At 39.3% G+C, this 25,953-nt stretch overlaps 1 protein-coding gene across 5 annotated transcripts; it reads right to left on the bottom strand.

Annotated features, from left to right (window-relative positions):
- Window positions 1–394: 394 nt before the first annotated feature.
- On the bottom strand, window positions 395–25,953 carry LOC113671965 (uncharacterized). 5 transcript variants are annotated; one of them, XM_089206908.1, is made up of 25 exons: window positions 25,545–25,936; window positions 20,998–21,082; window positions 17,422–20,746; window positions 16,808–16,922; window positions 16,180–16,228; window positions 15,242–15,409; window positions 14,616–14,752; window positions 13,968–14,115; window positions 13,308–13,465; window positions 12,157–12,498; window positions 11,085–11,138; window positions 10,374–10,461; window positions 9,467–9,616; window positions 8,710–8,903; window positions 8,320–8,396; window positions 8,175–8,197; window positions 7,381–7,450; window positions 7,033–7,170; window positions 6,554–6,669; window positions 5,815–5,967; window positions 5,214–5,375; window positions 4,340–4,458; window positions 4,174–4,232; window positions 3,997–4,093; window positions 395–2,336 (listed from the first exon to the last, which is right to left on the bottom strand). In XM_089206908.1, the coding sequence occupies exons 3-25, from the start codon at window positions 20,493–20,495 to the stop codon at window positions 2,250–2,252; spliced, it is 5,778 nt and encodes a 1,925-aa protein (XP_089063034.1). In that variant the 5' UTR covers window positions 20,496–20,746; window positions 20,998–21,082; window positions 25,545–25,936; the 3' UTR covers window positions 395–2,249. The 5 variants fall into 5 exon arrangements, with proteins under 5 accessions (XP_089063034.1, XP_089063036.1, XP_089063035.1 ...); XM_089206910.1 differs by lacking the exon at window positions 25,545–25,936 and adding an exon at window positions 24,616–24,789; XM_089206909.1 differs by lacking the exon at window positions 25,545–25,936 and adding an exon at window positions 21,556–21,617.

Below are 25,953 nucleotides of genomic sequence, written 5' to 3' on the forward strand. Positions count from 1 at the left end.
GAAGTTTTTATCTTGATCCAACGCCAAATTCTCGTTACTAATTTACAAGGAGATGTGTAGCAACAGGGGAGAATCAACAATCAGATCTTGGAACTTAAGGGTTAAAGATCATAATAGACTTCAAAGTGTGACAAGTACATCAACACACTCTTCTGTGCCCTGTGTGCCACTTAACTTTTTTGTTCTTGATACATTTGGGGGACTGTTATTGTAAAGAGTAGTTGGATTTTGTTGTTGTGTTGTTTTCTTTTTTTGGGGGGGGGAGGGGTGGGATGGAGTGTACACCTTTTAACCTCTCGGTCCGGCAGGCACCCAGCTATAGTGACATCTCTCTTTCTGTGTGTCGAGGTAGAATTGTTTCACCCCTGCGGGTTTGATTGGATAACACAAGAGCTTTTAATTTCAAAACTTAGTGTTCTTTTATTGGAATATCAACTTCACATCAATTTATTTTTTATCCTAAAAAGATACTTCTTCCTAGCTACATTACTTTTTTCACTGACACAAAGATGGGCAACGCAATTATCTAATCTTTTTTTTATCGAAATAATCAAGTCCACAGGTAGCTGAGGAACTTCAATATGGAGAGACTTTGCAAGATTATAATCTTTGACCTACAATCCAACTTTTATGTTCATTTTCGATGCCCTGGTTGACCTCTCAGATATAACAAAAAATCTCTCCTACTCTTTTTCTTGATCAAACAGACCCTCTGTCTGTCCTTTATCAATTGCATATTTAATTATTCCACATTTCTGTGTTAAATTGAACTGAAATACATCTAAAGGCATAGTCTTAAATAAGATCAAACTGTGCAGTTAATTAAATGGCATTACATACGTTGATTAACAAATATTAGACCAAATTCATGCTGATTACAAATGTTTTTTTCTTACAATACTAATCTAAGAGGAAAAAGTACTACAATTAATCTTACTGAGTTTACTAAATTAAATTCCCTCACAGTATTGTCTTAAACCCAGATCTAGGCTTCTCGATTTAAGTTTTCTTTAGGAACTTTCTAGACAAATCTAACGTTCAATGGATTGACACAACTGAAAAAGGTTCTACCTTTCAACAACTGTCAAAACTTTAACTAGATTGAAGAAGACAGGAACCTTACCGAGGCGCTACTGCTAACGCTATAATAAAACTTCAAGACCCAAAGAGGCCAAACTCAACTTCTTCTTCAATCATTTCGTGAAAATCTTAAGAAATGTAAACATACAAACATCTTAATTAAGCAAACGTTCCGAGAGGCCAATGAAAATCTGATTACATTTACTCAGCAACATCTTTCAGTGGTATACAAGCTTTTACAAGAATCCGTTGCTAAATTTTAATAAAGATTTACCATAAGAAGGCTCGTGTTGATCTTAAGATGAAACTGTTTCTTTTCAATTCAAACAAATAGAAAACAAGCAACAACAACAATAAAAAGCCTGATGACCAGCAACTAACATGGCCCTTCCTATAAGTTCCTTTGACCCGACTTAGTTACTCGTTCGTGCGTTGCAAAGAGAAGGCTCTGAGTAAGTCTTGATAAACCGGTTTTCGACACTCACGGTTTTCCAGTTCCACTCACTTACGATTCAATCAACCACTAAGCTTTCTTCAGAGAAAACTTAAGCCCTCTCTTAATGCATACCCGAAACGCTTAAGTTTTTTCCTTGATCATTTGTTGCAATCCAAAATAGTTCAGAATCCCAGTGCGCGGGCAGTCTAGTGCAATACTTTCCTCGTTCATTTCATCAATGTAAGATGCAACCTTCCGGTTCACTCTTTTCCCGCCTGAATTTTTACCAATGCATCATTTCCATCGTCAACAGGGCAAAAGATTGAGAGATAAGTACCTTTACAAAAACGTATCAAACTAAAGCGTTGACGTATAGGAAAGGTTTTCATATTTCTTGCAAAATGATCGTTTCCTTAAAGTTTTCACCTCACGAAATTCAAATCTGAAATAAAATTAAACTGCTACACAATGATCCTTTTCAACTGTTAAGGAAGAAAAAAAACAGGCATTGTATATTCAGAAAAGTCCTACAGATTGTCTCCAAACAAATTATTAATTGGTAAACATTCTGAGATTAGGGAAGCGAACCTTTCCTGTGATAAACTCGCTTTCTGTTAATAATAATCTCCCTGACAAATCTTCAGTAACAGCACGACAAGGGTAGTCATAAAATACCCTCATTTAAACACACTCATTAACTAATCGAATTAAATATCTTTTAAGTGGAGAGAAGTTAAAAAAGTCCAGCTTTCTTTCTGAGATTTGTCTTCTTCCACATTGGCTGAGCATCAAAAGCGCTTTTGGTCATGTTAAAAGCTTTCTGCATGGAAAAAGAAAAGCACACGTTCAAATAACTTGAAGGACAAGGGAACAAGGTGACGAAGAGAAGAAGAAACAAAGGAACGAAGAGAAGAAGGAAAGAAAGGAAGGGGAGACGCAGGGTCAAAAGGCCAAGGCGACGAAGACACGAAGAGACAAAGGGACCAAGAGACGAAGGAACAAGGGACGAAGAGAAGGGAAGTAGAGACGCAGGGTCAAAAGGCCAAGGCGACGAAGAGATGAAGAGACGAAGGGACGAAGAGACAAAGAGACGAAGAGACGAAGAGACGAAGAGAAAAGGGACTAAGAGACGAAGGAACAAGGGACGAAGAGAAGGGAAGGGGAGACGCAGGGTCAAAAGGCCAAGGCGACGAAGAGATGAAGAGACGAAGGGACGAAGAGACAAAGAGACGAAGAGAAAAGGGACCAAGAGAAAAGGGACCAAGAGACGAAGGAACAAGGGACGAAGAGAAGGGAAGTAGAGACGCAGGGTCAAAAGGCCAAGGCGACGAAGACACGAAGAGACGAAGGGACGAAGAGACGAAGAGACGAAGAGACAAAGAGACGAAGAGAAAAGGGACCAAGAGACGAAGGAACAAGGGACGAAGAGAAGGGAAGTAGAGACGCAGGGTCAAAAGGCCAAGGCGACGAAGAGATGAAGAGACGAAGGGACGAAGAGACAAAGAGACGAAGAGACGAAGAGACGAAGAGAAAAGGGACTAAGAGACGAAGGAACAAGGGACGAAGAGAAGGGAAGGGGAGACGCAGGTTCAAAAGGCCAAGGCGACGAAGAGATGAAGAGACGAAGGGACGAAGAGACAAAGAGACGAAGAGAAAAGGGACCAAGAAACGAAGGAACAAGGGACGAAGAGAAGGGAAGTAGAGACGCAGGGTCAAAAGGCCAAGGCGACGAAGACACGAAGAGACGAAGGGACGAAGAGACGAAGAGACAAAGAGACGAAGAGAAAAGGGACCAAGAGACGAAGGAACAAGGGACGAAGAGAAGGGAAGTAGAGACGCAGGGTCAAAAGGCCAAGGCGACGAAGAGATGAAGAGACGAAGGGACGAAGAGACAAAGAGACGAAGAGAAAAGGGACCAAGAGACGAAGGAACAAGGGACGAAGAGAAGGGAAGTAGAAACGCAGGGTCAAAAGGCCAAGGCGACGAAGACACGAAGAGACGAAGGGACGAAGAGAAAAAGAGACGAAGAGAAAAGGAACGAAGAGACGAAGAGGAAAAGAGACGAAACAAGCAAGGCACCAAATGACGAACGGACCGAAGGTGACCGAGGGGTGAAAGAAAGAAGACACGAATTAACGACGGAACGAGGGACGAAGAGACGAAGAAGAAAAGACACGAAACGAGAGGGTTACGGAATGATGAACGGACTGAACACGACAGGACTGAAGGCAAACGAGGGGTGAAAGAAAGAAGAGACGAATTGGCGACGGAAAGATGCAATGATATGACGAAGACAGAGTAAAGTGACGAAGGGAAGAAGGAAAGATGAACGAGAGAACAAGAAAACGAAAGGAAAAGTTACAGAGGAACGCGGGGAGAACAAGAAAACGAAAGGACAAAGTTACAAAGGAACGCGGGAACGAACGTACAAACGAACGAACGAACGAACGATACCATATCGAAAAACCTTATTTTCTTACCTGAAAGTCGTCTGCACTCAGATATGTCTCAAGTCTTGACGGATCAACCCCTTCAGGGGGCGGTTTTTGTTTCAGTTCTTCTAAACTGTACTCCTGCCTACAAATCGAAATACAAACACATCAATTTTCCCGTGCAAGACTGTTTGAGAGTCATTTTTATGTTTATCAACAACATACCTTGAGAGTTTGGTAAGTTCTGTTTCTACTTTTACCGTATCGCCATCAGCTTTACCATCCTAAAAGAATAACGAGGTCTAATCAAAACAAGTCCTTTGGATTTTTTCCTAAAACTGGCACAAAGATTGCAATAATTTTTTTCCAAATGAAGTCAATCATTACTCACCGCTACGTTTATTTTGGCCACGTCGGGTCTTTCCTCCCAGAATGGGAAAAGCAGTTTGAACGATTTTGGTTCCAGACCAGCAAACACAATGAATACTTGAGAGAAGTCGCGCTTTAGTTCTAAAAAATACAAAAATCAAATCAGGACGCACTTCTACCCAAAAATGTAGCCTGTGAGCACGACGCGCGTTTCTCCGCCCTCGGGAAGATTAAAGACGAGTCGGGGAGAGGTTTGCCAGGGGTCTGGCACCAATAATGAGGACGCCTAACCGACCTCTCTCTCGATTCTCATATTTTACTTCGGGCAAAGAAATGATCGTGCCTAATAAAAAGGGCCTGCTTTAAGGCTACTTAATATGTGTCACATCGACAAACAACTGAGTTTGTGTAGTTACAAGATTTTAAGAGACTGTAAAGAACAGAAAAGGTAGCTTTGAACTAGAAGCAGTATTCTCAACAAATTTTTGGAAAGCTATACATGAATAAAACAGTCACCCGCAAAGAATAAAACGTATTTCAGATTAGTCAAAACAGTCAGTTATATACAGGGTTTGCCTTTAATTAAAGTAGCTGGCGCTTCAGAAACAAGTGGCCGGTAACAACACTGGTAGCCAGGGATTCTAAAGGACACGAATAGGAGTAGATTATTTTAAGGGAGGCATCACTCGTACACAGAATAATAATACCCTTAAGTATCCTACCAGAGTACTTGCTGGCCAAGTTTCCCAGAATATCGGTTCTTTTGTGAGACAGCTACTCTGAAATACGTTCCAGCACAACACAATAACAGAGTGAGGCGCCACACACAGCACTTGAACTTGTATGCCGACCCTCCTTGAGGTAAAAAGGATTTTAAATGTTACATCATATTATACCTGTTGCGTATGACTTGATGGTTTCCATCGACAGCCGTTTGTCATTGCTCCATCGCGTTTCCGCGGAGCCTGTTGTTGAAGCTCTGGACTCGGAATCGTCTCCACTCGGCCACCAGCCGTGCCAAAGGTAAATGACATGCACTGCGTCTACCATAAACAAGGCTGAGACAGAAGAAAACAGCATTCAAAAAGTTATAGAACAACCGGAAAATTGTTAATCGAAGGTTGACACAAGCCGAAAGCATCCCTTCTGATTGGTCCACAGAACTTACGCTACTTTCCTTAACCAATGAGAAAGTCAAACGAAAACAAATCGCGACTTCGTCAATCACGTTGGCTTTGGTTTTACGACACTTATTCGTAACGTGCTTCAGTCTGACCCGTGTACAGTTAAAACAAACAGCCTTTCGTTTTAATTTCAACTTGCGTATTTGCTCCATCAAATCGCTGTTTTCAATTCATCAAATGCAATAATCAAAGCTCACCTAAGCTCTAACCGCTCACGTGTTTCAGTTTTCGTGAATGCTTAATTACGAGCAAAGTTGGGTGCAGAAATTGTATTGTGAAATCCTACCAACATGAGGCCCTTCATCCTTCATACCTGGCTGATCTGCTGAGTACAGTTGTGATTGAAGAATCGGATAAGGTGTGATATGATCAGATCTAGCTGGGTTTAACACTTCAATGGCCTCAAACGAGCCACTGGAGCTCTTCAGGTGGAAAACACGCATCGTATAGTCATGTTTCTTCGAATCTGTCACAGAAACGAAAGGATGTTACATTAACTCAGTTCTGAGATGCAACGAATACCAAACAGCAGTTTAAATAAAGCCACTTTGCACATGAAGGCGCCTGACATATTATTTACTGTAATCCATTTAATGCTAGGATTACCCCGCTTTAATCGAGGGAATTTCCTATTTCACGTTCCAGTCTCACAGTAATTTACAGAAACGAAAGGAAGTTACATTAACTCAGTTCTGAGATGACCAAGTAGCAGTTTAAATAAAGCCACTTTACGCGAGAAGGCGCCTAGCATATTATTAACTGCAATCCATTTGATGCTAAGATTACCCCGCTTCAATCGAGGGAATTTTCTATTTCACGCTCCAGTCTCACAGTAAGTTAACCCTTTGGCCCCTTAGAGTGACTAACATCTAATTTCTCCTCACAATGTCATCCCTGAATCAAACATTAAGGTCGTGAGAATAAAGGAAATGATCACCAAAAAAGAAGCTCTTGATTGTTAGACAAGTTCTCCTTCTCAGTACCTTAGAAAATGTATGGAGAACAGAATGGAGAATATCCATACTGATGTTGGGGAGTAAAGGGTTACAAACCTTCAAGAAGTGAAACAAAGCCTGTCTTTCCACCGAGAACATTCCAAAAATCTTTGCTCTCCTCCCCTTCGGAAACTTCTTTCGCTTTAAACTCCTTGGAATATTGCTTGTTGAACCTGTTGGAGTAAGGTGGAAAAAAACAGAAGATTTACCTTGAACGATAAAATCAGAAAACATTCGTTGTAACAAAGGGCTAACACTCGCAACATCAGCCTTGGAAACTCTCTTCACAGTGGCCAATTACATTACCAACTCATTTGATAAAACCAAATTATCTAGTTATACCCCCACCGATGCAGCATCAGAGTTCCTTTAGAATCTTACCCCTATTTTGCAGCAGTACAAAGGATTCTTTCCTTAAGCTAAATATTTACGCTCTAAAACTTCATCTCTACACTTAGAGGTAGGATATTCGAAAAAATACCGTCTGGTTACTGTCATGGCCTTTTCCTTCCTAAAATTCTCAACATGTTACTTACCATTTCTTTAGTCTCTTTGCGGCGCTTACAGCCACCTGCTTCGTGGCTGCAGGAGATTGACAGCCGTGCCAGGCATGTACAATTGATTTCTTGTTATCCGCTACAATAAATGACGTACGCGTTCTCAAGCATGAGGAACTGTTGGTAAAAACGATCGAAAAGATCGATTCTCAACACAGTGTAAAGTTATATTCAAGTAACCCGCGTCCTGCAGATGGTCTGCCTGCAGGTTACAATGTAAACTCTTACTCTAAGTTAAAACCGGCACCTTATGTTTGTTTCCTCTTGGTTTCAGCTCACTCAATCAACGATTAAATAATTGAATAATTTCCTGCCAAATAACCTCACCTTGCTGGTATTTGTAATAAATAAGATTCTTCGGGTTCCTCATTTCGTACGATGAAAAGCGCGCCATCATCTTCAGAAGAGACCAAAATGAAAGTAACATATTAACTACCATTTATTTACTCAAATAGATGCCGCGGCGTCTATATATAATTTTGCAACTGACGAACGGCGCTTGTTTGGGGGCAATCGTTGAAAGTAACTGCGATGTCTATCGAGCAGCTTCCAATTGCGTGTTAAAAGTAATCGAGAGTAATTTAGTATCATCTACTGAGTTGATAACTTAAATTGGCCACCGTAAAGAGTTTCAAAGCCGACATTTACAGCGTTAGCCCTTTGTCAGAGCAACTGAGTCAGTTGATAATACTAAATTACGCTGTTATAATCTCCAACACCGCAGTTTCTTTAGAAATGTATCCCCGTTATTCGAAAGAAATCTAGGATTGCTTTGGTTTTGCTCTACTCCCCCAAGAGATTGATCGAAAAACTCTCGCCATTTTCTCAACCAATCAAATTCAAACGTAAAACTAATCGCGACTTTGCCACCCGCGTTTTCCCGTGCTTGGGACAGTTTGCGAATTTTCACTTTGAATTATCATTGGCTACTCGAGACACTTTCCTTTGGCCTGATTGGCAGGTTTTGGTGCTTAGAAACTTAGTCCAAAAGCGTTCTAATTAGCATAATTTCAGCATAACTATGAACATACAGCTATCAGCAAACTAAATAACCGACAGCTGTTGTTCCCTATAAGAAACTACTTGCTAAGAAGAACATCGTTAACGGTGTAAACTCATACCTGTCTCCTCTAGAGAATCTTTCCTGTACAATAAAACAAAAAGAAAATTGCGTCAAATTTTAAGAATCGAACAAACCTTGTTTGTGCTTATTTCCGGAAATCCAAGAGGTAAAATCTTTGTCAAAGAAGTTTTAGAGAGACTTACTTTCCTAAGTGAACAACCATCTTTCCTTCGAACAATCTTGTGAAACAAGGAGGTTCCTTTCCTTGCGCGACCAAAACCTGGAAGACAATCATTCTTTAAATTAGCTCTTTTTCCTTTCCTTGCATTTTTAAAGAGCGAAGCGCTTCAAGTTGGTAAGCAAGTGAACGAGAAAGCATCGTGAGTTTTGAAATCCAGTGCCACCTTCTCAACCAAGTAAATGCAAAATTAAAAACCAGTCGCAACTCGTTCATTCGCGTTTTCGCGCGCTTGAAGCTTGCCCACGTGTTCATACTTTGATTTCTGATTGGCTCTTGGTAATTTTCTATGTTTGGATTGGCCGCTTTAATTGCCCGTTCTCGTTTCGTTGGGTACTAAAAGGTGGGACGGTACCTGAGGCCCTTTATCGGAGTCAAGCTCGACAGTCATAAGAGCGGCAGTTCCTTTCTCATTCAGTGAACTGTCTTTTCCTTGCCAGAAGAAGTACGCCACCTTATCCCGACCAACATCCTCATAGCGAGACTGCCTCCCCTTCAGTGTCTTAACGCCTGTCAGCTTCACACAGTACTTCCACCTCACCACGTAACCTAGCAGTGGAAGAGTGTGTTCAGAAATACGGTAAACCATGTGAAATTTCATCTAAAACCCACCGCGCTTACCTATCGCTTTAATTTTGGAGCTTCCAACGCTTTGTTAAATCAAGGAGCCCTTAGCTCAGAAAGCACTAAGAACAGTTCGCGTAAAAGCAACTCTACCTTTCAACTGAATCGCGGAAAAATACAGGGTCGCATTTTCTTTTTTTCCTTTTCTTCTTTTCGCTTTACTTCTCTCTGCCACGGACCTGGGAAACTTGCACCACCCTCTCCACAAATCACGCACAACTTAAAGCTAATTATGACTTGGTCGCACGCGTTTTCCCGCGCTTTTACCCTGAGTTCTCATTGGCTCATTGCAATATCTACCATCGTTCTGATTGGCCGTTGTGTTTTCTTTGGGTTTGGCTTTACCAGACATAATGTAAACGGCCGCACACTCGTTGCAATAATAAGTTCACTGTTTACGGAGTTTTAATGTAATGTTAACCGATGATGATGTTAACTAAGGACCGAGCAAAACAAAGCAGCCAACTTGTCTAAAAATGATTACCAACCTTCTGATGAGAAAAAATGGCCATGTTCCTCTTCAGGGAGCAGTTGATAAGTATATTCCTTAACATGCCAGATTTTCAATGAAATTGAAGAAACAATAAACTGCCGCCCCTCTTCATCGACGGTACCTGTGCCACGCCCCACGTCAAAACCTACAGATAAACAAATGCTGAAGTATTCTTATCCACCCCAAACTGACCATAAACTGCTCGAAAAATAAGTCTACGACAACCTTGACGTTAAGTTTCCACTCATACCCTATACGCATGTTTAAGGTTGGGACTTCAGTCTCTTAACATGCGTGAAAGAGGGAAAACGTATAGACAACTCGAGTGAGCCGGAAAGTTGTTAACAAAAGTACTGAAAAGGTACATTTTTCCCCTCAATATTTGTAGCACACGACGGTGTTTATATTGCAGATCTTAGTGGTTTGCTGGATCACTACCTTACTGGACAGGCCACCTTACGAGTTGGAGACTGGTCATTATTTATCGTCTGGGGGGGAGGGGGAAGGATTTTGGTTATGTAACGATGAAATCTACCTGATCCCTCCTTAAGCTCTGTATTATTAGTCTAGAGGGGGGGGGAGGGGGCAGAAAAGCGATAGATTTTGGTTGCGACACTAAAATTTACCTGATCCCTCCTTAAGCTCTGTATTATTCGTCTAAAGGATGGGGGGGGGGGGGGGGGGAAAGCGATGGATTTTGGTTTAAGTAAAATTTACCTGATCCCTCCTTTGGCTCTTTAGTATTCTTATGATTCCCTCTCGTTGACGGTCAATTTTCTTTAGCGCCCCCCCTCCCTCAAAATACTCTGTTGGCGGAAACTCCCCCTTGCCCCTTCCCCAGGGCAATAAATAATTACAGGTCCCTTTGGAGATATAAAAGTTTGATCGGCCAAACAACATACCCTCTAGAATCAAGCTTGGCTCAGGAGGAAGCTCAATCAAGTGTGCAGGTTCACAAGGCTGCATCTCGAATATGCTGCTGGGTCGCTTCTGAAAATTGTATGTATTATCGTATGTAAATATAAAAAGCTTTTCTAACAAAATAAAGTGTATCTTAAAGCCCCTTTTGGATGTGCTGTGTAAGCCACTGAAAAATTGTGATGATTACCTTTTACCAACCGAGTTCAAGGCCCGTACTGCAAAGTAACGAAACCTTTTTTTTTCCGCTCGGAGTTATGGAGGAGAAGATTTCAATTCAAAGAATTTTTTAATTGTGCGGGCCAAGCAGTAAAATAGGGTCCGCTAACCTGATCAATGATAGCACACGTATCAACGGAGAGGTAAGAGTAAATGGTTACGGTAATTGGTGTTTAAAGAATCATTGGGCTGCGTCGACGGACATCTTGGGTATGCTGCATAAACCCGTGTATGTTAGGTATGCTGTGAAACTCTTATCTTAGGTATGCTGTGTGGAGCAAGTCTGAATTGCAACTACCCACAATCACTTTCAATCGGAATTTGGCCAAAAACAATCTGGCCTTTGTTTTACACGGGAAACGACTTAGTTTGCTTAGCAATTATACAACGTAAGCGCGACCTGTGATTGTATATGTGTGGCCAAAACCGGTTTTACTTGATTCTTGATGAAAGTACATCTTACGTCCACCCCATACCTTTCTGCTTCGTGTTCTTACATCCCGGCTCTCTTCATGATCAGAATAAGCCTTCTGCTTGCATTAGTGAAGAGGGGTTAGTGGAAAGATCAGAAAGATTACAATACACATTAGGAAACAGTAGTTAAGTATTCATCTTAGTCAGAAGCTTTGTAGCTCTAGAAATGCAATATCCGCACCACAAACGATTAGATTGAAATATAATAGAATTTTAACACGCGCGGACAAAGAGAATTAGCGAAATTTGTTACCTAGCCATTGAGCAAGCAAGTAATATAAGGGGGCAATATGGAACACACCCAATCAGTGAGGAGTATTTTGTACCACGTGGTACAAATGAACCAATCATATAGCCGGATAGGCATCAAAGGTTGCGCAAAATCGAATCGCCATCTTAGATACCAATCCGGCCGAATGATTGGTTCATTACTAGCACGTGGTACAAAATACTCTTCTCTGATTGGCTGTGTACAATAGTGCCCCAGTGTACTACTCAAGCAATATCTTCAAGCACCACTTAGAACACAATATTCAGAGATTAGGAAAAGGGTTACCAAAATATGAGAAGCTTAGTAATAGTATATCTTCAGCTGAATTGATCATACCTTTGCTGAACATAAATTAGCCATTACAGTGTAATTATCTTTACACTAATACTTTCGTTTAGATTTCCAGCGTTAAAAATAGAGTTCTGACACACTATTACTAAGTGGCAGTTCGTTAGTACAAATAGAACATATTAGTAAGAAGTGTAACTGAAGAAGTTTACATTAATTGAGCCTCAATATTCGAAGTTATACAGTGGAAAAAGATGTGTTTAGATCCAAACACAACAATGAAACACGAGCAAGTAATTCTTGATTTCAAACCCACAAATCCAAATCAAAGTGGAAATTGAAACACAGCAATTTTCTTGGCTGCCTGCATCTTGAGGAAAACGAATTCATCTGACTTTCACGCATCTTTTTTTTTTTCCTTTCTCCTCATCGCTCGCCTTCTTTTGTCGCATTCCCGAACTCGCAATAACTAAATCTAAATGACCTAAAGAACTTATGTTTTACCACCAACCTACCTCAGACAGATCAGTGAAGCTTCCACTTATGGGCTGTTTAACAAAATCCTGTGTGTAATCGACGTTATGATCTGGCCAATCAACGAACTTTTCCCTAAAGAGCACAGTCTCTGAACGAGCTGTCATGCGCCCAAACAAAGCCCAGGATGGGCGAGTTACTTCAGTTGTCTTGGGCGGATCATCTAAGAGCGTTTTAGGGTCTAACGGACTGAGGCTACTCCTGAACTTGAATGGTTTATTAAAGATCTCTTGTGCCAAGGCCACGCCCTTTGCTCGCGCCAAAGCGTCACAGTTTCTACCGAGCCACAGGTACACTTCTGAACCAAAGTCAACCACATACGCCTGGATAAGCAACAACGGGAATTAGTTTCTATTTGTTAGTAACGAGGAGGCACACCTTTCTAACTAATTAAAAGTAATTATATGCAGCTTTTATCGGAGGTTCTGTGAGAGTAGGGTGTTGTATAAAAACACAACACATAAACCGGACCTCTAGATCGGGAGTCCATCACAGTAACCAAAAGGGTATCTGATCTCCGTGATCTGAATGATTTTATTCCAACAAGGAAAATCGTTCAAAGTTTTGAAAACTAACACATCTCATACAGGACAATACACAGCATAGCGGTCAAACGTCTGCGCATGCGTGAGATTGTAATGATCAAGTGGCGAGTTAAAGCTGTCAGAACCAAGTTGTCTTACACGAGTTAAAAAAACAACAACAACAACACAAGCCAGTGAGTTACGGTGTTTTTAAGCGTAGAGATTTTAGTAAAGCTCAAAACAAATGGTAAATCAACAGGATAGCCGTAATTGATTAAGCTTTGTGTGCGAAAAAATCTCGAGTTTTCCTTTTCCCTACATTTGTTTAATTCACAGATTTCGATTTTCTTTCGCTTACTTTGCGAAACAGCGGTTGTTTGTTTAGTTTTTCTTTAAAATTTTTCGCGGTAAATTGGCGGGTGCCGGCCAAAATTGACCCCCTCGCGCATGCCCAATGTTTGACCGCTGGGTAACCAATCAGTAACTTTTATTTGAATGGTTACTCACGAGGGTTTCATCCACAGACACAAAATTAGGGAAAACTTTATTTATGCTCAATATCTGATATGAGTCAATCAATAGGGAACTGATCTCGTGTCACAGCATACCTGCGAATTATCCATCAAGTCTGCACTGAGGACACGTCCTGACAGGTCATCACGAAGTACCAGTTCCGGGGGATCTGATGTACAACTGACTCTGTAAATCAAGTTGGTCTTTATCAAACTTCTCTCATGTACTTCATCGGAAGGAAGATCTGCCGCATCTATAACAAAGAGCATCTAGTTAGGATGTGATAACCCTGGGTAATAAAATCACTGTGATTTTGTGCTTTTCTTGACGTCTGAGCTTGGAAGTGAGGCAAGAAAAGAGGGGGGCTGGGTACAAGTTAGGATATCAGGTATCATGTGACGAAGATATTTCTCGCCATACGAGGCAACAGCTTTCCCACTCACCCAGTCCTTCTTACTCCCTCTCTTTTTTTCGCAACTTTGCATGTCGTTTCGGTCCGTATTGGGAAAAACTGTGCCCTCTGTCTTGTGTACGGCCTCGGGCGGTATCCAAGACCTCGGGCACAGTTTTTCCCACTACGGACCTCCCTTCTGGTGAATAATAACATATATATATCAACTTCTCCTAACTAATTTACAAGGATATGTATGGCAGCGATAGGGAACAATTATGGGGCAGATATTGGGCATTCAAAGATTTAAAAGTCAGCATCAGTTGTTGAAAAACTTCAAATCTTTTCGGTATCAAAATGGTACCTGGGACATCATCTTTGCCTCCCAAAGTCTTCCAGAAGAGCTTTGTTCCAGCATCATTTATCTCAAGACCTTGATCCACGATATGAACTTTTGTAGCATTACAACCCAAGTCTTTCTGCTTTACTATGATAGTGGAAACTTCCATTCCCTGTTAAAAAAGATTGATCAGTCATAGCCTCATTATAGATTCTTATGTTGGCAAGACCAGCAAGGAGACATGGTTGTGAAATGACTTCATTTCTTTGCTGCAGGTCAAAAGATTTAAGTATAAACCGATACTATTGTGTTGTGACCTTGGGCAACACAATTCAATCTAACAGTGCTTCTCTCCATCAGGAGAGAAATGGGCACAAGCTCGCTATCAAGGGAACATGACAAACTGCTGAGAGATAAATTGTGATGGACTAATAAATTTTTCAAGGAGAGCAGCAATGATACCACTTGCTTCCTCCTACAGAAACCTGTAGAGGACCTCAAAGTAAAGATCTACTCCATGTACTTGGTCCATAAAACTTCTTCTTAATCTCAAAATATTTAAAAAGATGAATCTCCAAAAAGAGAAACCCTTAGGCCAACATAACTGCATCCATATTTCATGGGAAGTGTTCTCTATTAGAGGTTTCCATGTGAACACAGGATGCACCATACCTTAGCTTTCTTCATTATACTGGCATCCTTCCCATTCCATAAATGGATGTCCTTTGCAGTCACCAATACAAACACATCTCCAGAATTAAGTGATTTGACTGAAGGCTCAACCAATCTTGTCTGAATATGCCTTGAACCTAAAGCAAAAGCCAATTTTCATAAGCCACTATGACAAAGAGTCCATCTTCATTACATTTAATTCTTAAATCTTGATAGAAAAAAATGCATGTGGCTACTGATATAGGATATAGTACAATTTCTATAGAATTGAAGTGAATTAGGGTTGAATAATGATGCTAGAAGGTTGTGTTGTAGGATATTTGTCTAAAAACAGAAACCCACTGCATCCACTGCAGAGCCCACAAAGAAGGAGTTTTTACCATACTCCTTTTTTAGTTATTTTTTAATAATTTTTTTCATGATATTGTAAGATTCTGGTCCCTACAATGGGTTAAAGATTAAAATGGTGATACACCATCAATTACAGAGATCAGGTGAATGAAGCAAACCTGATCAGGTTATCCTGATTCTCTAACCTAATTTTTAAAGAAATCACTAAAGTCGTAGGGAAAATTTCTCATCACATCATGGAAAGCATAGGATTTATTGGGTAAACTGGCACAAACCTTTAATTTGTAACAGCATGACAGGTAAAAATCCTCCAAAATCTTTGATCTCCTTGCTCACTCCTGAAGCATCTTTAGCTGTCTTTCTCAGTGCAGTACTTGCAGAAGCCAGATCTTCTGTGCTTGACAAACCAGCAATTGCTTCATCAGTGAAACCTTTCTGTTTTTCTGAGGAGTAAGTTTAAATTATACAACAAAAATAATTTCATTTGTAAAGAAACACATTGGCCCTGTTTCAGCACTTCAGACTCCAAATCAAAATGTTAGGATTCTGGCTATAGTGCATGTCATAATATGGTGTTCCTAACTAAGGGATTTAAGTCCTATTGTCTGACTGAACTGTGGAAGGAACCAAAAAAAATTCTCAAGATGGAAGGATGACTCGTGATGGAATATTAACCCTCTATACCCTAACACCAGTTTGCAATTTCTCCATACTGTTCTCTATACATTTCCCTCAGTATCTAGAGGGAGAATTTGTCTGACAATCAAGAGCTCATTGAGTTTGTGATCATTTCCTTAATTCTCATGACTATTAAGTTTCATTCAATGATGATAGTGTTAGGAGAAATTAGATGCCTATCACTATAAGGGGTTAAAGGTTAATCTGTCCAGGAAGAGAAGCAATTATCTGCAGACCTACTCTCCCAGACACATTTATTCAGACACCTTCTTCCTCCCCTGCCCCCCTCAATGTTGTCCTGCAAGATGGCAATTAACAACACTGAAAGGGAGAAAGAGGAAAAAGAACATCACAGAACTTGTCCTGGAGAAGAGTCCCAACTAATTATGTCTGAGAGTGTAGCTGCTTCTTTAAAAGGAAAATGGGATAGTGCCATGAGTTGTGTGCAGGACTTCACCTTGTGTTGACAAATACTTAAGATTAGCTTCCTTAATCAAACCTTCTATACATCAAACAACTTGAAACATTAGCTTACTTTTCTTGTTTACCATTGATGGCTTCTCCACCTCTCGGATCTTAAGAATCTGGTAGGACAAAATGTTTCAGGTTAGTTATAATGACAGTCAGGGAGCAGCCAAATTTGAGTATCAACATTAGGCTTTGCTACACAACAACTTTCAGTTGAATATGAAAGTGATCTTTGCAGCAGTGAATGCTTCTTGGGTAGTAGTGCAAATAAGGCCTGAAAAAAATTCAGGCCTGGGTGGGATTTGAACCTATGATCTCTCTGCTATTGGTGCAGTGCTTAAACTGAGCTAACAAGCCAACTGGTAGTTGTTCATTATGTTGATTCCAAAAAATCCCCTGAAGTGATGAATAAATGACTGTGAATATATGAAAATCATATATATGAACTGCAGATGAAGAAGTGAATATGAAAGCCATCTTTGCAGTGATGAACACTACAACAGCAGTAGTGAAAATATGGCTTGAAAAAATTCAGGCCTGTACAGGATCTGAACAATACAGCAATTGAAAATCAGAGTCAGTAAATGTAATGCCATTCATTGTAATCATATTTTGTGATAATACTTATTTACTGTAACACATTGCAACTAGACAAAGCTCTAAGCAACAAGTTGATCCAGAGCAGATTAACTTACATCTGTAGTAGTTCTAAGGTCATCTCTGTTTTGTCGCTGACGCACAGGGTTACTACTGGCCGCATGCCGTCTGGTTGGCTTGATTCTCCTTCTTTGGTCAGAAAAGGCCTTCAAGCTAAAGTAAATTTTAAAAAAATTAACAGCAATTAAGAAAACTTGTAGATCTTGAAAAAGAAGCTGTGGTGATGTCACTATCAATCAAAACTTAATATGATCATCAACTTATCCATGAAAAGGTTTTTCAAAGTAACCCTTTAAAACCCTGAGAGTGACCAGCATTTAATTTCTCCTTACAGTAGCAATGCCAAGTCATTCATTAAGATCATAAGAATAAAGGAATGATTGCCGACCTAAGTAGCTTTGATTGTCTGAAACAAATTCTCCTAGTCAAGACCAAAATAAAGTATAGAGACTTGTATAGAGAAAATGGATACTGATGTTAGGGTGTAAAAGGTTAGTAGTAGAATCCAAAAAAAAGAGTTTAACTAAGTAATACATACATGTGACGTATGATTGCAGACTTCTAATGGGACACTCCTCAATTGGGAGAATTTGTTTACAAGTAATACTAGTTCTGTTTTGGACTTTGGTAAAAAATGGACTTGTAGACTTACTTGGATGTGATGCATGGATCCTCTGTACTTTCTCCTTCACCAAAGGCAAACGACTTTGGCCTCTCATCATCCTCCTTAATCAGTCTTTTCTTAATGTTATCTTCCATTGTGTATGACAAGGGTCTATCAGTTGATGAGCGAGATGTCAAGTTCCCATCAATTTCTGCTTCACTTGGCCCATCTTCCTCATCCTTATCATTTTCACTCTCTGAGCTCAAGAAGTCTTCATCACCATCTTCAACAGTATCTTTGTCTTCTTTCTTGAAGTGCATTTCTGCTTCACTCTCAGTTTCACTCTCTTTGGCTGAGGTTTCCACTGTGTCTAGTGATTCTTGCTTCTTGATCTTATCGTCATCACTTGTTGTACTGTAATGCTCAATTTGATCGTCATCAGTGAATGAATCTCTTTGTGGAGCACTTTCCAAGGAGGTGGACTCAGCTGGAAGAACTTTGTCTTTGTTGTAGATTGGCTCTGGTTCCTCATTCAGTTCATTTCCAAGTGTTGGCAAAATATCCAGCTCCTTGCTAAAGCGTTTTTCAAGTTCATCATCTGTTCCACAACCTTCAGGCTTTCCACAAGGACCATACTCAGCTAGAGGAACTTTGCCTTTGTTGTAAATGGGCTCTGGTTCCTCATTCAGTTCATTTCCAACTGTTGGCAAAATTTCCAGCTCCTTGCTCGAGCGTTTTTCAAGCTCATCATCTGTTCCACAACCTTCTGGCTTTCCACAAGGACCAAAATTTGGAGTCTCACTTTCTTCAGTTCCACTATCACTTACTTCTGCTTTCTTTTTCTCTTCCTTTCCTTTCTTTCTTTTTTCTTTCTTTTGCTTTGGAGAGTCAGTAACCTCAGAACCAAAGGTCTTGGCAATATCAGTTGCTAAACTCTTTATCTCTTGTGCAGTGTCTGGACTCTCGCTTACAAACTCATCTGTCATCTGCCTTCGGCTTGCCATGATAGCTTTCATATCATCGCTAGTACTCAGTTTCTTTTTCAGCTTAGGTTTACTCAAAGCCCTTGGCTCTTCTTTTTGTTCTTTAGCTTGAAACCGACTCTTTAGACTTTCCAATCTCTCAAACTGTTCCCCTTCTTCAAACTCTGGGTTTTTCAAAACTTGCTCCTTTTTGGGGGCCAAAAATCTATTCTTTATGTCTTTCATCTTTGGAAGCATCTGGATTTCTTCATTGAGGGGAGTAGACTTTGGTATTGATTCTTCTTTTTCTTGCATTTTCTTCTTAATATCAGCCAGTTTAGGAACATATTCAAGATTATCATCTGCAATAGTGGGTTTTAGCGGTTCTTCTTTTGTTGAAGTGAGCAAATTCTTCTTAATATCAGACACACCCTGACTAAACATGTAGTCTCTGGCTGGTTCAGCTGAGTCAGCTGGTCCAGCATGCTCATCAGCTGTAGGCTCAGGACTGGGTGATTCTCCTGAACTAATAGACGTCTTTTCTAGAGGCTGGCCAGGAGTGCTGAAAACAGGCGACTTCGGGAGATGTTCCCCATCACTCAGTGAGGACATTGATGATCTCATAGATGAATCTCCAAGCCCATCAGTTTCACTTTCACTTGCAAATCGCCGCCGTGACTGCATATACCTCCACTCTTGCTCTTTTTCGTAGTCTTCCTGTGTTGCTAGGTCAATGGGCTTGGGAAGGTCAAATCGAAGGGGATCATCAACCATGTCTGTTGAAAATGTCCATTTTAACATGGTTGTGCGTGCCCTTTCCAATTCAAGGTTTTTCTTGTACTCCTTCAAGGGGCCTTTTATTGGAACCTTACTCAGCACAGCAACAGAATCAGAATTATCTGCCTCCCCAAAAGAAGACCATGAACGCTTGCTGGCATCAACGGAGTCTTCATCATCAGTTTTCCGACGCCTACGCCTCATAGCAATTTCAAATTCATCATCAAGGTCAGACTTTGAACGCATGAGAGAGTAAGGATTAGGCTTCTTAAATTTTCTTGGTGTTGTAGAGCGATTTTCAAATACTGCCTTCTCTTGTTCATCTTGAGGAAAGCGTGCTGCTACAGTGGATCTCCATCTACGCTGCCTTACTGTCTGTAACCATTGAGGTTCCTTTGGAGCTTCCCCTTCATCAATGACAGGCCTAAAATGGGTGATCCACAGATCATCTTTCTTCAAGGGGACGTAGGGTTTGTTAACACCCAATGGTTTGGATGGTTCTTTAACCTGCCACTGTTCTTTCAAAGACTTGACTGAGTCAACATGACCTTCATCAACTCCTCTGTCTTCTTCTACAGCTTCAGGTTCCTCAAATGTTTTCACCACACCTTGCCGGGGTTCTCCATCTTTTTCATCATCATCATCATTCTCTGAAGGTGGAGGAGGCCATTGCCTTTCCAAATGATGGGGGGTTGGTTGTTCCTCAGAATGTTCTATTTTCCTACCAGCTCCAGATGCTGAGGTCAGGTAATCTTCTTTTATTCTTTTTACTGGTGCAGTTGACTTGATGTCTGGTTGCTGATCTGTAGGATCACGAGGTGAATAATCCATAATGTCATCATCATCATCATCCCTGACACTGTATCCCTCAATGGCAGCAGCATATCGTTCCTTTCTTTTGTCCACATCAGCACCCTGTGATCCTTTTCGCAAAGCAGAGGCATATGAGCCATAACCAGATTTTTTACCTGCTGATTTCTGTGCATTTATCTGTTCATTTTCCTTGTCAGTATCATCAACACTCTCACTACCCCCAGACAGGATTTCAGGATCACTTGGCCTTCTTTCCCTGATTTCTCTTTTGCTGAAGTCTGTTATCACCGCAGCTGACTTTGCTGGCTCTTTACATTTTTCTGCCATTTCCCTCTGTCTCTTCTTTTCCCTCCTTTCTTGCCTCTTTTCTTCCCGACTTAAGGCCTTTGTTAGTTCAAAATCACTGTCAGTAGTTGATGATCGAGACCGACCACCTCCAGGAACTCCTGAGTCATCAACTCCATTCACAGATTTGTTTTCCTCATCAGTGTCTAAACTTAATCTTCTTTGTTCCCTCCTTCTTCTCCTTGCTTCAATTCTAGAGATTCTTTCATCACTTTCCTCAGACATGACAACTGTTCAGTGCTTTTTACTTTAAGAAAAACCTCCAGCCAAGCTTGCAAGGAAACCCCAACTCTCTTAAACAGATATTTGCTATGCAATGGGAAAAATCACTCATGCATGCAATGCTTTGTGTGACAGATTTTTCTCTGGTCTCCTCTGGGTTTTGTTATAAATTCCAACTAAGTCCTTTCAAAATTCCCTGTGCAGCTTTTGATAACTCATCATTCAATGTACTGCAGTGGATTCAATTGGATATCCTGTGTGTTGAAACAGAGTCAACTCAGCAAACAGATTTTTGAGAAGAGATTATCTTCAGATACAATCACAGTGACCATCACTTCAGGAAGAAACACAAACACTAATAATTTTACTGTGCATGAAATTTCTGAGCTTGACTAATTTAGAGGAGCATAAACCTTGACAGTGCTAGTGAATTTGTGATTAACAGCTTACAGCCAGCCTCAAAAGATGCTTGGCAACATAACAATTCTTGATATTATGAACATACCTAGATTTCATGTGACAGTCTCAAGCTGAACTCATGCAAAGTTGTCATGACCTCTCTTACAATATTAAATCAAATGATTATATGCCTGAAAGAATGACAATAATTTGGTCAACAATTACACAGTTTGCAACCCAGTTTATAGATCACCCTACATTTCTCACCAATCCAGGTTTTCAAATGAACTTTAATTCATAAAATCTGCTCATCAGCTAAAAGCAGATCAAAGTATTTTAAGATATTACTCAACACTGGTGACATGTAATTTAATCTGCTCTTAAACAGAAGGAAAAACAGGATTGCATGACTAAACTTCAGTTATCTTTGATCAGTGTCTCAAGAGTTGTTATTCAAAACACCAAATTGAGCCTGATCAGCTACAAGACCCTTAAGATAAGACATGGATGTGGAATCTAAAAATCTGGAAGCAAACTAGAAATGAAAAAACTTTATAATTTTGGAAATTTGATGTTCAAGTCACTATTTATACATACTTGATGAAGGCTGATTATCAAAAGATCTTATTGCATTAAAATATAAGCCATTCCACTGCTTAATTACCTTTACATCACAGTGTTATCCAGCCGTGCAAAATTCAAGTTCAACATGATAAATCATCCAATTTTCTCTTTTCATATAATCATAAGACTTAATTAGTACACATTACATCAGAAGTTAAATTTATTTTGGTACCATTAATAATATGAAAGATTATTAAGGAATTATATTAAATTCATTCATCATATTCCCACAAAAAAAAAGGAATTCAAAGTTTTAATAAATAATTACCCATTGTGATAAGACGATGGAGAACAATTAAGGAACAATTGAAAAACATTTTAAAATTTGCATTCACCCCAGGAACCTCATCCCACACGCACTTAGTTTTCACATTTGTAAGAAGAACCTTTGACTTCTTATATACTTCTGCTAATTTTACTTTTTCATATTTTTAATAAAAACAACTTGGTTTATTTTCAAATAATTCAAGATATAGATCAACAAAAAAGTCATCGAGCATGATTGTATGTTTACAACATTTCTGAAATAAACATAAGAGTGTTTGGTTAAACAATAACAGCAAAGCAATTCATTAGTTAACCCTTTAACTCCCAGATCAAATTTGTAATTCTCCTTACTGTCAACCATACAATTCTTATAATGTTAGTTCAGAGAATTAATTATTGGATCAACTAATTATCCCTAAATTGATATTTTTCTTTATTCTCATCACTTATCTGATTGATATTGTATTGATAATGTAAGGAGAAATTCTATCTTAGACACTAAGGAAGTTAAGGGGTTAACAAAACTGTCACTTCCTGCCATTAATTTTAGTTTGACCACAAGAGTACTTGTAATCAATTGCACAGTATGAATGACACTAGAAAATGTTGAATCAAATATTTGGTTTTAACAATGCTGGACATAGATAGAAATAAGAGAGATGGTAAATTTTGAGCTCGCTAAAGAAATAAAGAAAGATGTTTTTTATCTTGTCACAAGTGTGGGACAAACAAAACATTCTGAGTCCCCATGAGGAATTGAACCTCAGACCTTTAAATGCCGTGCTCCAATGCTCTTCCACTGAGCCACAGAGACTCCACAGTGAATGAGGTCTATTACGAAGTTCATATAACACGCATCCTGCATACTGCTAGGATCAGCAATGTCAATAGAGTAATGTTTGTAAATAGAAATAAGAGAGATGGCAAATTTTGAGCTTAGTAAAGAAATAAGGAGAGGTGTTGTTCATCTTGTCATGAGCGTGAGACAAAGAAAACATTCTGAGTCCCCAGCGGTAGAGCATCAGAGCGTGGAATCCAAAGGTTTGAGGTTTGATTCCTCAGTCCCACACTTGTGACAAGACATAAAACATCTTTCATTAATGCTGGAAATATATTCATCTTATTTCATACAATTCAGAACTTGACAACACCTCCTCTTACACAAATAACCTTTTCTTTGACAGTTGTTTTTGGCTGGCTCAAGAGTAAACAACTTTCTAAAAATCGAAACCCAATAACTCTATTGTAACTGATAGCATGTGAATGCTGTGTAAGAAATTGTAACTTTTTAAACCCAATATTTATAGGTAGGTTTTTTTTTACAACTGTTCTGCAAAACAACTTTTTTATGTTATATTAAATTATAACCCTATTCAAAACTAAAAATATTAATTCTCTTATTGACTTTCTGGAGTACAAAACATAGATACAATTAATTGTAAAAGAAAAATCAAACAGAAATATTTTGCAAAAAATTGATTGGTGAGAAACTTCCTAATTAGGTTCCAAGTTTGCCATTTTTCATGGTGAGGTCTTTGGTCACTGAAAAAAAGGAACCTTCAAAGAAGGATAAGGGCCCATTTCTGAAACAGTACATAATTAACAAGTATACCTTGTTTTTAAATTTATTACATAGGCTGTCCAAAACCTTAAATTCTTTTCACAAAACACACAAATATTCACAGTTTGAGTTTCTTCTCAAGGGATGCGCCATCTGATTTATGGTTGATTACATCTATGAGCTGATTGAAACTTAACTTATCTTGATGATGTCAAGCATCCTTGGCTGACAAAATCGCTAATAATTAAAATTTGAAAATACCTGTATTGTTCCTTTAAGCCCTAAATCAGATGAAAGTATATCAGATTTTAATTTTGCCATTTAATCCAAATGTAAATAAACAAAGGTGTTATTCTCAGAGTAAATGAGTATCGAGAAATTTGCATAAATATCTCAATGCCTTGTAGGCCTTCAAATTTGGGATAATTTATCTATGGTGACTTTAATTTTAATAGTAATATAATTTTTAGTAGCTTGAGAAGCCTAACTTGTCATCAGTATTTGCCAAGAGTTTTTTCTGAAGGAATCATGGGATGATGGAATAATGGAATTGCATTTTTGACTACAATAATAGCATATTTCTGGCCTGTTGAGCAAGTAAACATGTACTAAATAAACGTGACAGATCAATTACAGCACTAGTTTGGATGTTGTTACAAATTTAGAGTTATTCGACCTGTGGTACCAACAGACCCCATACACAGCAGTGCTATTACAACAAACTACGATTCCCGTCAATATTTTTGTTAATTTATCAAGACCCCTGTGGAGCCACAACTGAGATCAGAGAATCACCGTAAGGTTCATTTTCACACACAAAGAAACCTGACATTTACAAGATGCGAAAAATAAACAGAGAAAAAATACATTGAAAAATACAATACGATAAGTATTCAAAATTTCTCAAAACCTGCCCACCAATACAATTTAGTTGTTCGAGTCCAAAACAAACAACTCAAGATAAGAAAAAATTCACAGACACTTCTTAATGTACCCAATTTTCGAAAATAGGGGGAACTATCACGCGATGGAACACATCATCGCTTAGAATTCATCTCTGAAAGAACGAAATTTAAACCTTAGTCAATTTTTCGAAGCGTATCACTGCGGTCTCAAACTATCGAAGGAAAACGACGTCTTCGTTTCACCGCCATAATTTTGAAAAACAAACAGATTCCTCATAAGGGCAGTTAATTTACTCTGAGAGAGCAACAGGCACTGAGCGAACTTATTAACACTAGTTGACAAGCTGTTTTTCATATATCTGCTTACCAGATTTGAAATTTGAGAAATTGCCTCTAAGTACTTTCTAGTAGGGCTGTTAAAGGGATCCAAAATGTGTAGATTAAACAGCTTAGCTTGTCAACAAACTGAAGTTATTCTTGTAAACAGAACTACATGTGCAGACTTGAGTTTTGCGACAATCGAGGGAAGTACGAACTTCCTATTCACATTTCCGATCTGGCAAACAAAGGTATTTAATTTAGCCGGAATTGCGGCCCCACCTAAAAGGATTGGCAAATTCATCACATGAAATGTCCTTGTGGTATCCATTTTTTTTTTTACACGCGACAACAAATACATGACGTGTAGTGAATCCGTGAAACTATTTTGAAACGCGCCTAATTAAGATTTTTCTACGGGAAAACTTCAAAACCAAATTTGGCTAATTTTCGGGAATATCAGATCCAATGTAAAAGTAAGTTTAAGCGGCGTTAATTTAAAACAATTTAATTCTTGCATGACAAATTTTGGCACGAATCAAAAATTTTGTTAGTCATCTGTCGTCAAATTTCATGCACAAATATTCGATCGTTTGTTCGAATAAGTCTAAACCTTCCACACGGACATCGCAATTTAATAAAATTATCCGTCGTTATTATACTTCATTCACATTTAACGCCAGGGTAGATTTATGCCAAAAGGAAAGAAATCAAGACCGAAACTAAGAGAATCCTTGATTCATAATTAACCCAAAAAATTAATCACCGAATGGAGTCCGGATGCTACCAGCACATCTTGATATTATTTTTTTACAATTGTTGGCGACAACAGTCATAGGTTCCTGTCTGTGAACACTTAATACCACCACCCAACCCGCTATTTAAAATTTTAAGAGAGCAAAAAAACCTTAATATGATCATATGAATTGCAGTCTTTGTGGGCACAGCCGCAATATTGACTACTACAAGCACACTTACCTGCTGCTCAAGAATTCGGAATTTCTCCTCGCAAATCCAAATTTAACAATTTCTTGCTTTTAGGAATACTTCAGCTCTTTGATTTCAGTTTTTATCGAAGGATCAAAGCAAACTCGTAGAGAGTTCGAGAAACCAGACACAATTATTCAAAGCTTCAAAGCGAACAAGGGCTACTCCACTTCTGGTTTCTGTCGCTACGTAACCCACTTATCCGTAAAGCAAGGCTTTTAAAAAGTTCACAGGTCGTCAACAACCGCAAGATATGCAGGATCAATGGCCTTGAAAAGTCAGATTTAAATTAAGCCGTAGAAGTAAATGGCAGAGAATACTTGACGAGTGTTTACAAGAGTGGAGATTTAGAAAGCTGCACGTCTCTCTTCACGCGGATATCCGCTGACAGGGGAGCGTC

Source organism: Pocillopora damicornis, chromosome 5, assembly GCF_964200805.1.
Source record: "Pocillopora damicornis chromosome 5, jaPocDami1.2, whole genome shotgun sequence".
NCBI classification, from domain to species: domain Eukaryota; kingdom Metazoa; phylum Cnidaria; class Anthozoa; order Scleractinia; family Pocilloporidae; genus Pocillopora; species Pocillopora damicornis.